Source organism: Belonocnema kinseyi, chromosome 9, assembly GCF_010883055.1.
Source record: "Belonocnema kinseyi isolate 2016_QV_RU_SX_M_011 chromosome 9, B_treatae_v1, whole genome shotgun sequence".
Taxonomy (NCBI): domain Eukaryota; kingdom Metazoa; phylum Arthropoda; class Insecta; order Hymenoptera; family Cynipidae; genus Belonocnema; species Belonocnema kinseyi.
The window spans coordinates 32264446-32284059 of NC_046665.1; the positions used below are offsets into that span (position 1 = coordinate 32264446).

The 19614-nt window shown below is 31.8% G+C and overlaps 1 protein-coding gene across 1 annotated transcript in view; it reads right to left on the reverse strand.

The window, feature by feature from the left end:
* Positions 1–19354, reverse strand: part of LOC117180786 — a 195136-nt gene extending 175782 nt beyond the window's left edge. The window contains exon 1 of the mRNA XM_033373287.1: positions 16624–19354. Within this exon, the coding sequence (XP_033229178.1) occupies positions 16624–19323 (2700 nt within the window). The 5' untranslated portion in view covers positions 19324–19354. The remainder of the gene's footprint in view (positions 1–16623) is intronic.
* Between the last annotated feature and the right edge of the window lie 260 nt (positions 19355–19614).

Here is a 19614-nt window from a genome sequence, read left to right on the forward strand (position 1 = left end):
AAATCATTGTGTCCTTGGCATTCATTCAATGTATCGAAATCTTTCTATTTTTTTGATTTCATATAAGCCATTCTCGAGTTATCGTGTGCACCGCAGAGCATCTTTTTTCGAAGGCGTCTCCGAAAATCTCTTGGCAAACAGCTTTTACGCTAGCTTAACGTTAAGCTGGCGGAACCCCCGGTTCTTTTAAAAAATAGTGAAGCATCAAATTTGGCAGTAGGGCATTAAATGAGCATTAAATGAGCCTTTAATTATAGTATGGTCAGATTTACAATTTGTGCATAATTTAGATTAAGGGTGGTTTTTTAATATTAGGGGTGGCTTTTGGAAAGAAATTTTTTGTGGCTTTGGAGAGCATTAAATGAGCCTTTAATTATGTGATAGGATAAAACTTGATTCAACGTTTATTTCACATGGGGTTCCGTTAGATTAACATTAAGCTCGCGTAACCCCCGGTTTTTTTAAAATAGTGAAGCATTAAATTTGGCAATGGGGCATTAAATAAGCATTAAATGAGCCCTTAATTATGTGATATGACAGAACTCTATTTAACATTTATTTCATATGGGGTTCCGCCAGCTTAACGTTAAGCTAGCGTAACCCCTGGTTTCAAAAAAATAGAGCATTAAATTTGGTAACAGGGCATTAAATTAGGATTAAATGAGCCCTTAATTATGAGATAGGTTTTAACTCGATTCGAAGATGTAGTTACGTCAGCTTAATATACGTATGATATCACACTAAACGTAATGAATCATTACATTCTAATCATAATGAGAATGTATTGGATTTATGTGAAAAATTATATTCGCGGATTCAATTATTTGTCGACGTTTTGAGGCCCCCTGAGATAGAAAAAAAATAGTGTTTACATAAGTGGCCGTCTGTCGACGTGTCCTCTGTGTGGTCTGTAAACGCGATAACATTTCAGAGACTTATCCGATTGGATTGCCCTTTGGTACACGTTTTAAGGATGTAAAAAGGAAGGATGAGTTCGTCACCCACTTATTTTGGATACAAATTCAAAAAGTTAAAACATTTTAAAAAATTAAGAACACTTTCTAAGATTTAAAAATTCGGTGTACGGCTTTTTATAGTTAATGAAAATACGAACAATTTATCCCTATTGCTTTTTTGAAGAAAAAAAATTAACAGAGTTATAGCATTTTAAAAATCCAAAAAGACAAACGAAAATGGACACTTTAAGCTAAACAGCGGACGGCGCGAAAAAAAAGTCAAGAGAAGAAAAACGTTGCTTTCTGAAAGTTCTACAAGATTATCATAACAACTTTTTAAATTTTCTTGAAAAATCGAAAATTCTCATTTTGATTGCGCAAACGATAATTAAAAATAAATAATTCCATTTTGTTGTCGAACCACACAAGATAAGAAAAAAGTGAAATAAAAAAAATGGTGTACCTGAAAATATCTACAATTTTTTATAGGGTAGGGTAGTGTGGGGAGAGATGAGCATAGTTGTTCTTTTCACGTAAGTATTTAAAATCTGCTAATTCATTGCTTGCAAGTAAAACGTTATATATATTCTACAAACATTTTTTATACAAATTTTGCCAAGATAAAAGTAACTGAAAAAGTATATGCAGAATTAGAAACGAAAATAAATAATTAGTGCGCTAGGCCCATATCTTCCCATGACTTCGCTTCCCGGTAAGAAAGCTTGCATTAAAAAGTATTAAAAAATTGCATTCATCCAGTGGGAACGTGAGAAATATTGAATACTTCTGGATCCCGTTTTTGTCCTCCTGTTTTGAATTTCACAGCAGTTGAAGTTATCTCTTAAATTGAATCCCTTTCTGTACTTAGCACCGACAATATTTTTCTGAATACCACAAAGAAACCAAAAAATAGAAAAATTTTAATTCCTTTTAATTTCGCAAATTTCGATACTTGTATTTACTGTTTTTCGAAAAATAATGAGATAAAAAGCTTTTTAAAACAAAGGATGTCATTTTACGATATCAGGATTAGTTTCCATACAGAAGTTTCTGGTGAAAAATAATTTCTTGAAATTTTTTACCATGAATTTATATTTTTGTAATTGATCATATTTGAACGAAGCGAACATTTCGCGATAAAGAGATATATTCTTGTAAACAATCCTTTCAGATTTTGCAAATATCGTGATTTTGAAGCGCGTTTTAATACTTCAAACGAAATTTGTGTTTTTAATTTATTGGAGGTTACGCCTAACAGCTCCGATCGGCTTTAAAAGAGATTGAAATATTATTATTTTCGCTGCTCAATGAGGATTAAAAAACGAAGGACAGAAACAGCATTTTTACGGATCCAAAATTTTTAATACCTTTTAATTCAAAGCTTCTTACCGGGTTCTTTATTAAAAAACTCAAAAAACAGCAAGATCAACATTTAAACGGTCGAAATTCGGATTCTACGATAAAATTTCCATTAAAAACTCACGGAGTAATCGCAATACTTCTTTTTGCAGCCTTAACAAAAATTTAAAATTTCATTAACTTCTGCTGAAGGTGACTTCAACAGCATCCATAATAGCTCAAGTAGTATGTTGCACGCTGCTTGACTGCTCTCACTGGCGTCGCAGCGTTGTTGTCGGAGGTTTCCACTGCGTGGCGCTAGCAACCAGACGAAATTCTTAGGGCCGGTTCCATCAACCTCGGTTAAAAATGTAATCCTCGGTTAAAGCTAGCTATGCATTCCACCACTTTTTAACAGCCGGTTAACTCGCATGATCCACAGTTAATTCTAATCGATCAAGATTGGTCGATTAGGGCGATTTAAACGTCCTTTAACCTAAAAAGTGCCGTATCGTTGTTAAATATGGAGTTTTTGGAAGAAGTTCTGAGATCATCTGATGACGAAGTGGAAGAAGACATTTTTTAATTTATCCGCAGAAGGCCGCGAATTTTCAAAGAAAGAGTGAATTTTTTTGATAATTTCGACGACGTTGATTTTCAAACGAGATTTCGCTTAACAAAAGCTTGTGAAAATGATCTGCTGAATCTAATCGAAGGAGCATTAGGAAGAAAATTAGGCGATCTCACTTTTTCTCTGCCATCTTATCACACATAACACGAATAAAACAGAAATATAACACGAACAAAAAAACATAAATTCACTTTTTTTAGGTTTGCGTAGACACGAACGTAGAGTGAACCATACTTGGATATGGCGCGGACGGCCCTATTGCTTTGCTTTCCACTCGACCGACAAGTAGCCATTCACGCGAATGATTAAAAGTAAAATAGGAGTTATTTCGAAACGACTATCTGATTAGCTAACCGGGACCTCCAAAAACGTCGTGGAACGCGCGACAGGATAATCGAAGCTTAAGGGCATGTGATACTTAGAAAATTGTCGATTTTACCAGTTTTAGGTTCCCCTGGCTTTTTTTCTAGAATAATAAAGGTTTTGTTTTAAAAATTTGGAAAATGAAGGCGAACATGCTAACGGACGTCCCCACACACTTTTTTGTAGGTTAATTCAAAAAAGTTTTAATTTAGCAAAATGTGATTAATTTGCATAGAGCTTAGGAATTAGTATCGATTTTTTCAGTGTTAGATTCCCCCGGCTTTTTTCCTAGGATAAGAAACATTTTGTCTTCAAAATCTGGGAAATAATAAAGAACATACAAACGGACGTCTCTGGACACTTTTTTTGTGTTTGTTTTTCAAAAAAAAATTGATATTGCTAACAACGTGTGTGTATATTTGGAGGTTATGTGCGTTACAATTTTCCAGAGCATTACTTCCAAACTACACAGTATTTTTGGCCGAAAACCTTGTTTGCAGGCAATCAAAAAAGTGTATTTCATCAATAATTTCCAAATTATCGATAAGGCAGAGATGAAAAAAGACATAACCTCAAAATAATGGACATGCATAAAATTTTTATTTAGCGCAATAAATTTGTGTTATTGTCCCTCGAAAAGGAGTCCGGGGACGTCCGTTATGATATTTTATAGCATCTCCGAATTCAGTTTTTAAACATTTTCATTTTTGTTAGAAAAAATCCGGGGGAACTGTACCGGATTGACCACACGAAGAAGTATCACATGCCCTTAACTATGGCATTACATTTAACCCGCTGTCAGTTAACCAATGATTTAACCGAGGTAGATGGAACCGGCCCTTAAAGTAACCGACGGAATGCTTCTTAACTGCTACTAAAAGAAGATGCACTTGAAGCCGCATTCGGCCCATGTAAATGACAGTTATTTTATTTTCTAAAGTTTTTAAAGCTGCAAGAAAAATAATTGCGATTACTCCGTGAGTTTTTAATGCAAATTTCAACGTAGAATCCGAATTTCAACAATTAAAAGTTGATCTTGCTGTTTTTTTTTAGTTTTTTAAGAAGGAGCCGAAGGGGGACTCAGTGGGGTCTTTAAAGGTACTTTGTAGAAGCTCCTTTCGGTTCCTTCGGTCCGCCAGGGTTAACATTTTTACTTTTGTTTTTTCCAAATTTATTCAACATTAAGCAAAAAATTAAAAAATAAATAAATAAGTACAAATATATAAGTAATAAATAAGATATTAATAATAAAAAAACAGTTACAAAAGAAATGATAGCCTACGAGAAAATTGAGTGGCTCATCTCGCCCCACCCTTCCCTAAGAAGTCTTTGTTTTATTCGTAAAAAACATTAAAAATAAGAAAAATGAAATTTTTGGATAAACGACATAAGCTAAGAAAAAAATAATGAGACAACAGGCGTTAATCAAAAAAGAGCTACAAATTTCTTATAAAATGTTTTTGATAGGATGCGTGGTTTTTGTGTTATTCGTAAAAATAACATTAAAAATTAACAATTTTCATTTTTGGACAAACGACAAAGAATATGAAAAAAAAAAATTGATTGACAAAAGTTGTGCATCCAAAAAAGATTCTTGCTTTTATTTTTGAGGGAGTATCTAATTCTTTTAATACTTTTTTTCTTCCATTTTCTGGTCAAATTTCGAAAACTATTTAATTTATGTTGAAAAAGTTTAGGATTCATACTGTTTTCCGTATACCATTTAAAATAGATTCAATAATAACTTTTTTCAAGGATCATTTGGATAATTTTGAAAAGGTTGGCGTTGTCTATAAGATCACTTGCAAGATTTGTGAGATGACTTCGGGGAAGACTGGCAGAGAGGAACACAAAAGTGATGTTCGTTTGGGACGCTGTTATAAGAGTGTTCTTGCCATACATACAAAGGAATTTATTAATGTTCACCAGGATTTTGATTGGGATAATGTTGAAATTTTGCATAGTGAAAGTAATGACAGAAAGAGAGAATTTATGGAAATGCTTTACATTGAAAAACAACAGAATTTATCTATTATTTTAAAGACTGATTTGGACAGGTTAAACAAGAGTTATTCTAATATAAGGGCGCTGTATGAGTGCCGAAACGTTGGTGATTATTTTTACGAATGTTTTTATATTGTGATTTTATAATAATAATAATAAAAATGACGAAAGAAATAAAAAAGAGAAGGAAGGGGATTTGGTTGGTTACCTTCTTATTTTTGTTTGCGCTTTTTTATTTTTATTCAAAAAAGAATTTTTTTTTCTTTTCACTTGTAAGGGGGAAAAAATTAAAGAAATTTCAATTAGATTAAAATCTAAATTAAAAATCCTATTTAACGTCCAATAATCAAATTTATGCAAACTGCTGAAAAAAACAAGAATCCAACGACCAAATTTGAACCACAACGAACAAACAAAAAATGCTCCAATTATAATCTGAAAAAATAAAAAATAAATAAAAATTTCCTGTCAAAAATAAAAAAGAGGAAAGAAGAATGAGAAGGCAACCAACCACATCCCCTTCCTTTTTTTTTCTTTCGTCTTTTATATATTTATTATTATGAAAATACAATAAAAGAACATTGAAAAAAAAAAATTGAAAAAAAAAATAATATCAACGTTTTGGTACTCATACAATACCCCTTACCAAGGCAAGAAAACTGTAAAAAGGTAGCAACAGCAACGAAGAACCGGTGTTATCTCTTTGATACCTGAAAATCATTTTTCTTTCCTCTTTTATATTTTTGACCGATTTTTTTCAGATTGCAATAGGAGCATTTTTTGTTTGTTCGTTGTAATCTATATTAGGTCGTTGCATTCTTGTTTTTTTTAGGAGGTTACATTGATAGGAATTTTTTAAAATCTTTTTTCAAATTTCCATAGGAACATTTTATGGTGATTGTCCAAATTTGGTCGTTGGATTCTTGGTTCTATTTTTAGAAATTCTGCACATTACTTATCTAAAGAACTATTATTGTAAATTTTTGCAGATTTTTAAATGTGGGGATCTTAGTGTAATAATTAAAAACAGTTATTTTCACATCTATTTCATCTCTTTAAGGCCCATTGATACCTGAATAGTGTCATATAATAAAATTATATAAGCGTATTGATATATTATTAAAAAACACTAGATATTCATAAAGTACACACACACAAATTGATTCAGAATTTAATCTTCGTCGCTTTCCTCATTTATCACAGTTGCACATTTTGTTTTTGTGAATAAACTGCTCAGAACTTCTGCCGGTCTGATGATTCTCGAAAAATGTTGATAACCTTTTTAAACAACGGTTAAAAAGCTTATTAAATTACGTGTCGAATGAGCACTAATGAAGATATTTTTTATCTTTTGAACATAATATACCACGAGAGAAGTTTTAAAAGAGATGCAAGAATTTCTCGAATTTTGTAATTCGACTTCAACTCGTGTCACGACATAGGAAAGTTGTAGCAAAAATTTCAAATTCATACTGCAAAGTCAATAAGGTATTATTTTTAATTTAGGCCAATAAAACATCAAACATCTTCACGGGTTCTCAAGATACGACTAAAATCTGCGGTGATCGCCGACTGAAACGCGACACAGACGTGCTTGAACATTTAAGTCATATCTTGGGAACTTAAATAAAAGGTCAGATTGCACAGATGACGTCCTGTTAATTTCAGTATTGTTCCATAAGTACAAAATCTGAGAAAATCTCGGTGATACCTCTCTCGCGGTCGCCAGCAGTAATATTGCTCACTCAAACTTGACATTTGAGACTTGGACACTTTCAGATGTATCTCGAGAATCCATGGAGATTTTTCAAGTTTTATTGGCACAAATTAGATTTTTTCTACAAATTTCCTAGGTTATGTCACAAGTTGAATTCGAGGTACAAAGTAAAAGAAACTCTTGCTCTTTTTTTAAAACTTCTCACACGGTATATTCTTTGGATTATCAAAAATATATCTATTATGGTTCATTCGACGGGTAAATCAATAAACTGTTAACAGTTTTTAAAACAAATTACTTATTCCTTTTGGGACCGAGTAATCACGCTTCAAAGTCAGCAGTGATTTTTAATAATAATTTCGGTGATCGTACCGATGGGCAGATGTTTTGATCAGGTTATTTACAAAAATTAAATGTGTATTTGTGATAAATGAGGAAAGCGGTGAAGATTAAATTCTTAATGAATATGAAACTTAATAACTTTCAAACAAATTTTAAATGGTAGTACCACGAATAATCATTGCAACTTTTCTGTTACAATGCATATATACTTTATGTATATACACATATAGTTTCAAATAATATTTAAATAAGCTTATATAATTGTATTATATGCCTATTCAGGTATCAATGGGCCTCAATAGTTGAAATATATGTGAAAATAACTATTTTTAATTTTTTACACTAATATGCCCCAAATTAAAAAATCTAAATAAATTCACAATATTAGCTCCTTGGGTAATATTTTGTGGTAAAAAACTAATTGAGTTTTATGACACAACAAAATTCAACAAAAAAATGGAAAATATTGTTCACTTTGAATTTCTCGCCAAAATTTTTCAAACGAAAATCGTGCACTTTGAGATTGATTGAAAGAAGTCCTGTGCATTTTTTCAGATTTTTTCTAACGATGAAAACAGGGAAAAAATAAAAACAAAAATAGACGTTACCCCCTTTAACTCGACCAATATGGCGGCTAACCGCTTGAAATTTTGAGATTTTTGAAAATGATTGTATGCTTTAAAATGGCTGAATTAACATTAAAAAAATAATAATAAAAACAAGGAAATAAAAATACGTATGTTTCAATATAAATGCATATTATGAATTGTAATTATATAAATTAATTGAAATAATACATGTTTCATTACACTGAAAAAAAATTGTTCTTAAATCAAGTAAATGTTACTTGATTCAAGTCAATCGCAGGTACGAATGGGGACGATAGAATATGAGTGTGTTCCAAATAAATAAATACTTGCTACCGAATGCTTGGAACAAGCGTACATTTTCTTAATCTGAGAAAATGTATTCTTAGATAGAATATCGCATTTTATCATTCTAAAATTTTATTGCTTTACTTCATATACATATGTATGCAAATGCCGAACGTAGTTTACTTCCAAGAAATCATTTCTGATACACTTCAAGAATATATTTTCTTAATCTAAGTCCTAAGAGTATGTAGTATCGGAACAATATACTAATGCCTCAACTGAACACTATTTCTCAACGAAAAAAAATTGTTTTCGAAATTATTGTTATATAATCTTCATTTTTTAAATTATTAAAATACATAATTCGCGCAGACTGTTTGCTTACGCCTTACACATATAATCGCACGCCAAGACAATTTGAAAAATCAAACTCCCCGAGGATTCGAACCCTACCTAAACTACCTGAACTAGTGTGTCCCTAACCGCGCGCTCTAACCACTTCTCTAACGAAGCACTTGGATTTCGATGACAAAATCTCTGCAATGAGCCTCAACCACCTTCAAACTAAACGTTGTTAAACTTAATGTTTCTTTTAAGAAAACATCTTTCTGATGACACTTGAAAATTTTCGAAAGACTTTAATATACCATTTTTTATTTGGAAAAATTTTAGAATTGCATTTCACTTATTTCAAAAAAGGCTCGATGCTTTTTTTCTTAATATACTTAAAAATGTTATAAAATATCTGAAAGTAATAAATAATAAACAAAAATTCTTCATAAAATGTGCAGTTTTTAATTTATCCAACTCTTTTATTGTATATAACACTCTCTCAAAGACCTAAAGATAATAAATAATAAAGAAAAGTTGCAAGTGAAAAAATGCTTTAATAAGATCAATAACAAAAAATAATGTTCTGCTTTACGAAAATTTTCATAAACCGCACAGTTTTCAATTTACTGAATTCTTTTATCATATGTTTTTTTACAAAGTTTTGAATATGGAATTGCTTTCCAAAATCAACAATTTAAAATATGCAAAAAATAACTAAACTTCACTTATTTTACAAAGGACTCAATACTTTTTTTCTTTAAAAATTTAATTCCGCTTAAAAATTATGTAAAGCAAAACAAAACTTTTGAGTTGAAAAACGCTTTAATAACCTGTGACAAATAAATATTTTCTGATTTTTAAAAACCTCTGTAAAACGCACAGTTTTCGATTTATTTAAATCTTTTATAATACTTTCTAACACAGTTTTTAATTTGAAATAACAATTCCTAAAAAATAATTTACAATATTTAGAAAAAAATGATCGCTATTTTAAATATTACCTATTTAAAAAAGTGCTCCATACTTTAATTTTCTTTCAAATATAAAATACTTCGAAATCAGAAGAAACAAGAATTCTGTAAAGAAACATTTAGTGCAAGAACTTGCAGGTCGCACGGTGGTCGGATGAAAAATATTTGTTTGCTTCCTCCTTGCATTATCAATTATTTTATTTTAAAATTTGTTAATTAGCAATTTTTTAATTGTTCTTTTATAAAATGAAATGCATTCTTAATACAATTTTTTAAAATGTTATTGAATTATTTTTCCTTAAATATTTTGCTTTAAAAACGCATAACATTTTTTTAAATTATCAAGAAAATGTAATAATAAATTGTATTTTTAAGCACTTTTTAAAGCTTATAACTTTGTTCTATGCTGTCATATATTTATTTGTTATTATTTACATCATAAAAAAGAATTATGTAAGTATATGGGTAATTGCCAAAATATTAACCATTTGTAGTCCAAGACATTTTCTATATTATTCATTAATTCTTTGCCTGAAAAACTTAATTTTATTAAGTTTTTATAAATAGAGGAGAGTACCCAAATATGAGATACCAACTCTGGCGTGATTGTCGGAATTCTATGTACTGAATTTGAAAGTAATATAGGTCATTTTAAAGGAAATTTAGTTTGTCATAAGAATCTCAAATAAAAAATTGTATTAAAAATATTTTTTATGCTGAAAATACAAAAAATGTCAAAAAGTGCTTTTTCCAAACTCGTCAAACTATTCTCATAATATGAGATAACCCAGAAAATAGCTAATAAAATGCAAAATAAAGTATTATTTTTAATGAAAAACTTCATTCTATGTTTCCGAAGTATAAATTTACTGCTATTTAGATATATTGAGTTTTTGCAGTGGTCACAAATATCTCTGTAACCAACTTCCCCCGCGCAGCCAGTGTTATAAGAACCACAGGTATCTCATATTATGAGAACCACGCCGTGCAACTATGCACTTCCTATGTTTGACCTGTACTTCACTGCTAAATACATATTTAATGAATAATAAATAGGGTTTAAAGAATTCCCTTCGAAGAACTCGACCACCATCGATTTCACAAAAAGTTCGCCTATAATCTTCAGAAGCCCAATAAAAAACGGACTATACCACGAAAGTACTCTTTCTTCAAGGACTACAAGTTAGTGATAGAACCGATAGAGTGGGTCTCTTAGTTTAGCTAATACCCCGTTTTCTCATATTATGAGAATATCTCATATTCGAATACTCTCCTCTATGCATATTAATAATATCCGCATTAAATTTTCTATAATTAATGACAAGTTGAAACGAAATTTTCTATGATCATTGAATTCATTGGCTGAAAAACTTAATTTGGTTAATTTTCTTTAAAAAATCTTAAATGTATACTTATGTATTTAAAATAGCAACATTATATGCACGCTACAGTACGCGGGAAGCATTGTATAGCCAGTTAAGAACATAAAAATATAAAACAAGATATTAACTATTTCAAAAATCAAGTTTGATGCTTTAAATATTATTATTTTTACCTGAAAATTGGGAAATATATTCTGTAAATATAGAGGAACAATTGAAAGAAGTTTCATGTAAATTGGAAAATATACTTATATTATGTATTTTTTTAGTACCAAGCATACGATTTTTAAATTAGAAAAATTTCAAATTGTTCATTTTAAATTAACAACAATAAAAACGAAGTAATTTTGAATTGAAAGCGCTTGGACTTGTAAATTTCTGAGATTTATGAAGAGAGTATATTACGTCAATTAAGAGACATTGAATAATAATTGAGATCAAAATAATTTTTAAGAAGACTGGTTCTAAATTTATAAAAGTTACGACCCTGTAATCGGTTTGCTCTTGGTTTTAAGAAATAAAGTTGAAATTCTTTCGTTCATTTCTAGGTTCAGTAAACATGATTTTTTTACTCTAAAAGGCTTTGCATTTTTAATTATTTACAAATTAGTCGAATCGTTTCAGCTGAGCAAAAAAATTTTGGGTTGACATCCGAAAAATAAATTTTTTTTTAAAATCGATTAATATCTTCTGTTCCATTTTTTGATTTGTATATTCAAAACTTGGAAAATTCCAAAAAAATTCCCTATTGCTTCGAAAATTAGGGTGAATTTTTTCTATGTACAGTTTTTGCTACTGAATAATAATAAACAATTATAAATAAAAAAATTTAGTTGCTCAATTTAGAATTGTTTGAAGATGGCAAAAAAAAATTTTTTTGTATAAGACCTATGCACACATTTTGAAAAAAGTTGAATATGTCGAACCTGAAATTTCTTTAGCTTGAACCAAAGTAAAAAGCTGTTATTTTTTTTTCAACAAAATTTTTTAATGATATTTCAAGCGTTCAAATATTGTCAATTTTACGTTTTTTTGAGCGATTTTGACGAATTGCTAAAACTAAGTTTTTAGACGCAAAAAATGATGGTGTTATTACCGCAGAATGATATTTTTATAGGAATTCGCTGATGGACTCATTTTATGTACACCCCCCCCCCTTCGCATATTGGGGTGGGGGTTAATGCGTAGGGGGATACTTGCTGATGGTATCCCGTTTTTTCAGTAAGCTTGTGACTAAGGCCTCAGCGGAAGTTTTTGGTCCAGAAAAAAGGGATATTTTCATTCGCTCGACATTGAGTTCTCGTGCAATAATGCCTGCTTTTGAAACCAAGAAGGATTTCAAGGGAGGTTGATTAAAACAGCCGCGAAAAGCGTTTCTAACAACGTTATGTATATAATATGCAATATATATTGAATATAATTTTTAATATAAACCAAATATAATTTGCAATATAAAATCAATAATATTTATTTTATATAACTCTTTAAATAAGACAAATATAATTTGTAATTTATATTGTGTATAATTTTTAATAAAAAGCAAATGTAATTTTTATATAAAGTCTGCAATATAAGTCTAAAGAATTCTTACCTCAGCACTTTATCACCTGTTTGCTAAAAAACGGGATACCGTCAACAAGTATCCCACTACGCATTGACCCCCACCCCAACCTGGGGGGGGGGGGGATTTGTACATAAAATGAGTCCATCAGCGAATTTCTACAAAAATATCGTTCTGCCGTAATAACACCATCATTTTTTGAGCATAAAAACTTAGTTTTAGCAAGTCGTCAAAATCGCTCAAAAACGTAAAATTGACAATATTTGAACGCATGAAACATCATTAAGAAAATGTATTTTAGAAAAACGAACTAACATCTTTTTTCTTTGGTTCAAGCTGAAGAAATTTCAGGTTCGACATATTCAACTTTTTTCAAAATGTGTGCATAGGACTCAATCTAAAAAAAGCATGTTTTTTGCCATTTTGAAAAAATTCTAAATTGAGCAAAATTTGATTTTTAATTTGTAATTTTATATTATTATTCAGTAGCAAAAGCTGTAAATAGAAAAAATGCTTCATAATTTTCGAAGCAATAGGGAAATTTTTTTTGAATTTTTAAATCAATAAAGGGAACAAAGATATTAACCGATTTCAAAAAGTTTTCGTTAAGATAGCAGAACCACACATAGTCAAAAACTAATTTTTCAAAATTTCTTTGCTCTATAATTCAGGGCTCACTTAATGCCCTATTGTCAAATGTAATTCTCCGCAATTTTTCGAAAAAAACCTGTGGTCATGCTAGCTTAACGTGAAGCTAGCAGGATCGCACGTAGAAAAAAAAACGAATTAGGCATTATTTCTTTCCACAATAATTTAGGGCTCATTTAGGGCTCTAGGTATATGATAATAAAAAAGGTTTAAAAATTGTTTACACAATTCTAGTAAAAATGAATTAAACAAATTGTTTCTTCTGCCCTATATTAAGTTTCACTTAAGGCTCCATGAATATAATATTTGAATGTAACAAAAAATTGTTTAAACAAATTTACCACAAAAAATATTTTCTTTTCATTTCTCTTGCATAATTTTAGGCTCATTTAAGGCTCCTAAAATATCATCAACTGAAAGTCTTGCGACCTTTTCTTTGCCCTCTTTTGTGTCATATATGGTGTTGTGCTACTTTCACGTTATAAAAAATACGCGAAGAATACCATAAAACTCATTTTTACTCCTCGCATAATTTAGGGTTCACTGAGGACTAATTTGGGACCGTAGTACTGCATTTTGGGTTCTAGTATTTTTTGCAAAAAATAGTGTTTGCAATAGCTTAACAATAAATTGGTTCAAGATTGATATAGCATGACCTTCGGTCGATGATATTGCAGGAGCCTTCACTGAGCCTGAAATTATGCAAAAGAAACGAAAATAAAATAATTTTTTTGTGGTAAATTTGTTTAAACAGTTTTTTGTTACATTCAAATATTATATTCATGGAGCCCTTAGTGAGCCTTAATACAGTACAGAAGAAGAAATTTGTTTAATTCATTTTTACTAGAATTGTTTAAACAATTTTTAAACATTTTTTATTATCATATTGCTAGAGCCCTAAATTATTGTGGAAATAAATAATGCTTAAGTCGTTTTTTTTCTATGCGTGTTTCTGCTATCTTAACGTTAAGCTAGCATGACCACCGGTTTTTTTTGTTTAAATGAAGAGCATTAAATTTTACAATAGGGCATTAAATTAGCCTTAAATGTGCCCTAAATTCCCTATAGTTTTTCAGTCCATTTTTGCAATGTGGTCCTGCCAGCACATATCTTTCAAAGACAATGAATTATGCAATTTATACTTTTAAGACTAATTTGATTATGAATTATTGTTTTACTTTATTAAATGATGAAATTTCAATAGAGTGCATTCAACGATAATATAATGTAGTTTTATGTAAAATAATGTGCGAATTAGTAGATTTCATGCTCAACTGGTGATTCTCATACGTACAAAAATGTCCATTGTTAGTTAAATTTGAAGTGTTGTCTCACTTTGTCAAACACATTATGGGCAATACATAAAGATAGATTGTATTTTGCTTTTTTGCTATTGATTTCTGGTAAAATTAGGCGAGTGGCCGCAATCTTCATTTTCAAAATTCACTCAGTTTTCTTTGAAAAACTTTTCATTTTCCCTAGCCATTAATATTCAAATACCAGCATTTTAATCTTGTAAAATTGTAAAGTATGATCTTTTATAAAAGAAATGAAACAATATTTCAGATAAAAATTTAAAATTTGATTATTTAAAACAAAAATATACTTTTCTACCATAAAAGATGACTTTAACAAAATACCTGAATCTTCAACAAAGATTTGGTTGAAGTTCTGAACGTTCAAATGAACGAAGTTTTTTACTGACGAGTTTGCAAACCAGGAAAATTGCTAAAATATTTTTTTAATTTATATGGGAAATAATTTATTATTGAAAAAATAATTAAAATGAATAATTTAAATTGCAGTTGGAACAATACTTATGCGTAAAATATAAATGTCGAAAAATATTTCGTTCATTTGAACGTTCAGAGCTTTAGGTACATACAACAAAGTAATTAAATTTTCAACAAAACAGTCGAATTTTTAACCTAAAAAGATGAATTATTAACAAAAAAGTGTAATAGTTAATATTTCAACCAAAAATATGAAAGTTTATTTTTGAAAATGAATTTTAGAACCATAAAGACGAAAAACTAATTTTAAACCAGAAAATATAAACTTCCAGAAAAAAAATTTCAACAAAACAGTTAAGTTTTCCACCAGAGATAATCCTTCATTCAAAAAAATATTTTTAAAAAATTCCAACAAATTAGTAAAATTTTATAGCAAGGATCTGAATTTTCAACTAAAAATATGAATCTTTGACACCAAAATCATTTTTTAACTAAGGCAGTTTAGCCAAAAATTTCCAATCAAAATAGTTGAATCCTCACACTACTAAAACAGATGAATTTTCAAATAAAAAAATACAAATTAAAAAAAAAGTTAAATTTTCATCCAAAAAATATATAAGTTGACTTTTTAACCAAAAACGATGACTTTTTAACAAAATTGTGGAATTTGTAACCAAACAATTACATTTTTATCTAAGAAAGCTATAATTTCTACTAAAATAGATACATTTTTTAATTTAAAATATAAATTTAACATAAAATAGAAGAATTTGCATCCAAAAAAGATTTCAGTTGACTTTTCAACATCAAAATATGCAAATTAAACAAAAAATTAATTTTTTACGAAGAGTTCAATTTGCATCAAAACAGTTAAATGTACAACCAAAATTGATGACTTTTTAACAAAACTGCCAAATTTTCAAAAAAAGAATACATTTTACAATAAAAAATATAATATTAAGGAGGAAGGAACTGCAAAAACAAACAATATAAATACAAGGTAAATAAATTACTAACATGAATATTATATCAGGCTTATCGCAAAACTTCATTTTTTAAATTCCCTAATTTTCCCTGACCATTAATATTAATTAAACAGAATTTCTAAGCTAGAATCTTTTATAAACAGAATAAAAGAATTTAAAATTAAAAACGAAATTGAAAAGTTTAAAATTTCTTCTTCTTACCAGTTATTTAATGTTATAGAGATTTAGTAACTTTTGGAAGATTTTTTTAAATCCCGGAATTTCCACTGGTCCATAAAATCTCCTGACTTTTGTTTTAAACTGTTGCTGGCTGAATTTTTTTATCACTCACTAGGTTTCTTTGGCAAGTAAAGTTAAATTTGTATTTGTACAATTACTGCGAGTTATTTGTTTCATTTGCAAACTTCCAAACATTATGTACATGAATGAAGAACCCCCATCCCCTTCAGCTGTTACGTAAATTAAGTATGGTCCCTTATGTACAAGCTTTTTCTGAGACTTACTTTTTTAAGCCTTAAGGTTTTAGACATTTGAAACGAAAGCTTTCACTCTAGTTTCTCTGACAAGAATCAGTCTGTAAAAGGAAAGAGACGGATCAGCATTTCGTTTCTATCTTTTTTCGCCTGATAGTTGAGTTTTTGTTTTCTTTAACTGAAACCTCCGTTAATAATATCTACAAATTTCAATTACATATTTGAATAGATTATTGTGTAAAGTATCTTTGAAAATAAGTATAGACATATTTTGTCGGGTAGTATTGCTGAAAATACTAAAACCACTCACCTTTGATTTATTTTGTTTCCTTCTTATATTCATTCCATCATTTTCAATATAATCAGGAACATCTTTTCTGTTACTAAAGTTGAAGACCATTGTATTATTTTGTTGATTCCATGGCTTCGTGTCCCAAAGACCTCCACTCCCAGAACCGACTTTCTTCACTTGAATCTCCTCTGCACTTTTCAAACTGACCACAACTTTTGTAGGTTGTTCTATGCTTTTGACTCGATTTATTAAATTTTTTTCTAGTTCTCTGTTACTCAAATTTTGCTGTGGCAGTTGCGTTTTTGTAGAAACCAATGGTCGAATGATCCCTATTTGTTTTTGAGGTGGTGAAATCGACTCGGACCGCTGATATCTTATAGTTTTAGATTCGTTGCATTGAGGATAAGTGATCATTGTCATAGACCTGATTAAGCCTAAACTTGAAATTGCCCCAATAGGTCTATTTTCCACCACATTAGGTGACTCATCCCTATTAAAAAGACTATTTTTCTCATTATTTCCGGACCCAAGCCTTTCTTGAATTCGTACCTGATTATTCAAAGCAGCATCATCATTAGGAGTGGCTGTTGTCAATGAAGGAGACTTACTTTTAACAAGCTCAAGGTTGTTTCCAAGGTGCAGATCCTTTGAAATTTTCTGTCCATTCGACGTTGCTCCAGGTAAATAACTCTTATGATTGGTGGACTTATTATCGAAAGTAAACTGCACCGTTGTTCCCGCTTTTCCAATATTATCTAAAGCAGATTTGGAAACACACCTTGGTCCATCGACTGCTTCAATTTCTTTTGCAGCCTCCACTAGCGACGAGATATTTGTTTCCTTAATTTCTTTTGGTTCCTCCCCCTCCGTAAGCTCTTTGTGTACCCTGCAGTCTTTGATTTCCATAAATTCACTATTTTCAATTTCCAGTACCTCAACTTCCGGACTGTGAAACTTGTCATCTTGCTTTGCATCACAAGTCGGTTTCAAATTTTCCTTCTCAATTTGATGCCAGAATTTTGGAGATTCTGGCGCAGATATTTGTTTGACAAATTCTCGACTAGGACTTGAAGTTTTGTGAACTGGAACTGAATTTTGCCTGGTGACATCTTTCTCTGGTGATGCCGGTGAAGACAACCTTGGAGAGGATATTCTCGGGGACAAAACCGGAGTCACTGGGGGCGACTTAACAATAATTTCGAGGGAGGATTTTAATTTATTGAGCGAAGGTTCTGGACTCAGGGCTGGAGAGAATTTTATTTTGAAGGATGGTTCTGGGGAAGCTGAGGGAGAGTGCGACTTTTCGATTTGCTGAAATTTGGAAACTACCGATGAGACAGATTGAACAATCGGATCCATGATGACACCCTCATTCCGATACTCTTCCAATCTATCCTGCTTTCCTGTCAACTCGGCATTGGGCTTCTGCGAAAGAACGATCTTCTTTGGAGAACTAGGACCCCTGTTAGTCCCATTCGTAAAAGGTTTAGGTTGAAGGGGTGGCTTGGGGGTTATTTTTTTCTGCTTTTGAGCTTTGAATGTGTCATTAATGGTTTTGAAGGTCGCAACTTTGACAGCTACCTCACCCTTTGGCTTGAGCTTTTTTGCCGAACCCTCGAAAATTCTCATAGTGGTCTTGACTAGATCCGGTGGTGGCCTTTCGGTCTCCGCCAGGACAGGTTTGATCCTCTTGGGTTTGTTGACAGCCTTCGGCCGGTCTGCATCTTCCAAGCGACTCTCGATCTTCACAGACGTTCTGTCGATCAGGATAATATGATCGTTGACGAGCTCTTGTTTGAACACGGACCCAAACCGGTTTAGCGTAGAGTTTGGTTCCTCTGGTGTCGAATTATATCTCATGAGAGTCTCCACGCTCCTCGCCCTTTTCATGGAATCATTGCCTCTCGAAGTGTTCCTGTATCTCTCTGTTTTCGTCAGCACATTTTTCTTTGTATACTTGTTGGTCGTTTTCTCAGGAGGATCTTCTTCGCAGTCGAGTAGATCCTCGAGACTTGCGGCGCGCCTGAATCGTTGCACGGAACCTCGACTCTTATTCGTTTCACGCAAAGTGAGGTTAAGGTACTTGCTTTTCAGTTTGTTGACAATTCCAGGCCCGTACTGCAACTCTTCGGAACTGTCACTTTCACAGTCCTCGGACACTTTGTTTCTTACGAGGGTCATGCCGACTCGAGTTTTTTTCGAGAGTTCGATCAGCTGGAAAATGTCACTTTCACTCTCCCTATCGACTCTCCTGGCTCTGTACATTTCACTGTTATTCTCGGATTTCGACTTTTCGTGCTCGATCTCGGGATTTCTACCGCCATCCTCCGAATAGGAACAAACACCCGCCTCAAGACGCATGTTGCCCGCGACTGGCGAACGTAAACTTTCGAAAGCAGCGGTCGCGACTGCGGCGCCACAGCTTGATTCCCGCGAGGAAGATACCGCACCCGCAAAACTTCCTCCTGCGACGTGGTTGACACTCACTGCACTAGTAGCACTAGCACTAGTTCTCAGTTGATTTTGATCCTGAACAAGGAAGAGGATCGTGTCGGGAGTTTCTACCCCACCACCATTGGCAGCAGAGCCAGACGAACAAAACTTGACGCTTGCACCGTTGCTGTTGCTGGCGAGCACTTTTTTGCGACGTTGTAGTAATTCCCGCTTCCACTGTGGCACATTGTTGCCGTTGTCAGTGCTGTTGCTGCTGGAAGCCATGTTCGGACCCCTATGGTAAACACTGTCACAACACGAACCTGTGATCCCTTCTTTATCCTAACAATAAGATGGATTGTTTTTGTTCATTAAATTCTGATTTGCTGCACTGCACTGCCGCCGCCACGCTTTTTGTTTTATCTTGGTTATTCACTGGCCGAAATCCATGGTTATCTAATTCAAGTGGAATTTCCGGCGAGAGGGTTAGGTTTCGGAGCACCCCGACGACAGGTTTTGCGGTCTATCATGTTTTCAAGTGTCGACTCGCGACTGGACTGGAACAGGCTGGAGTAG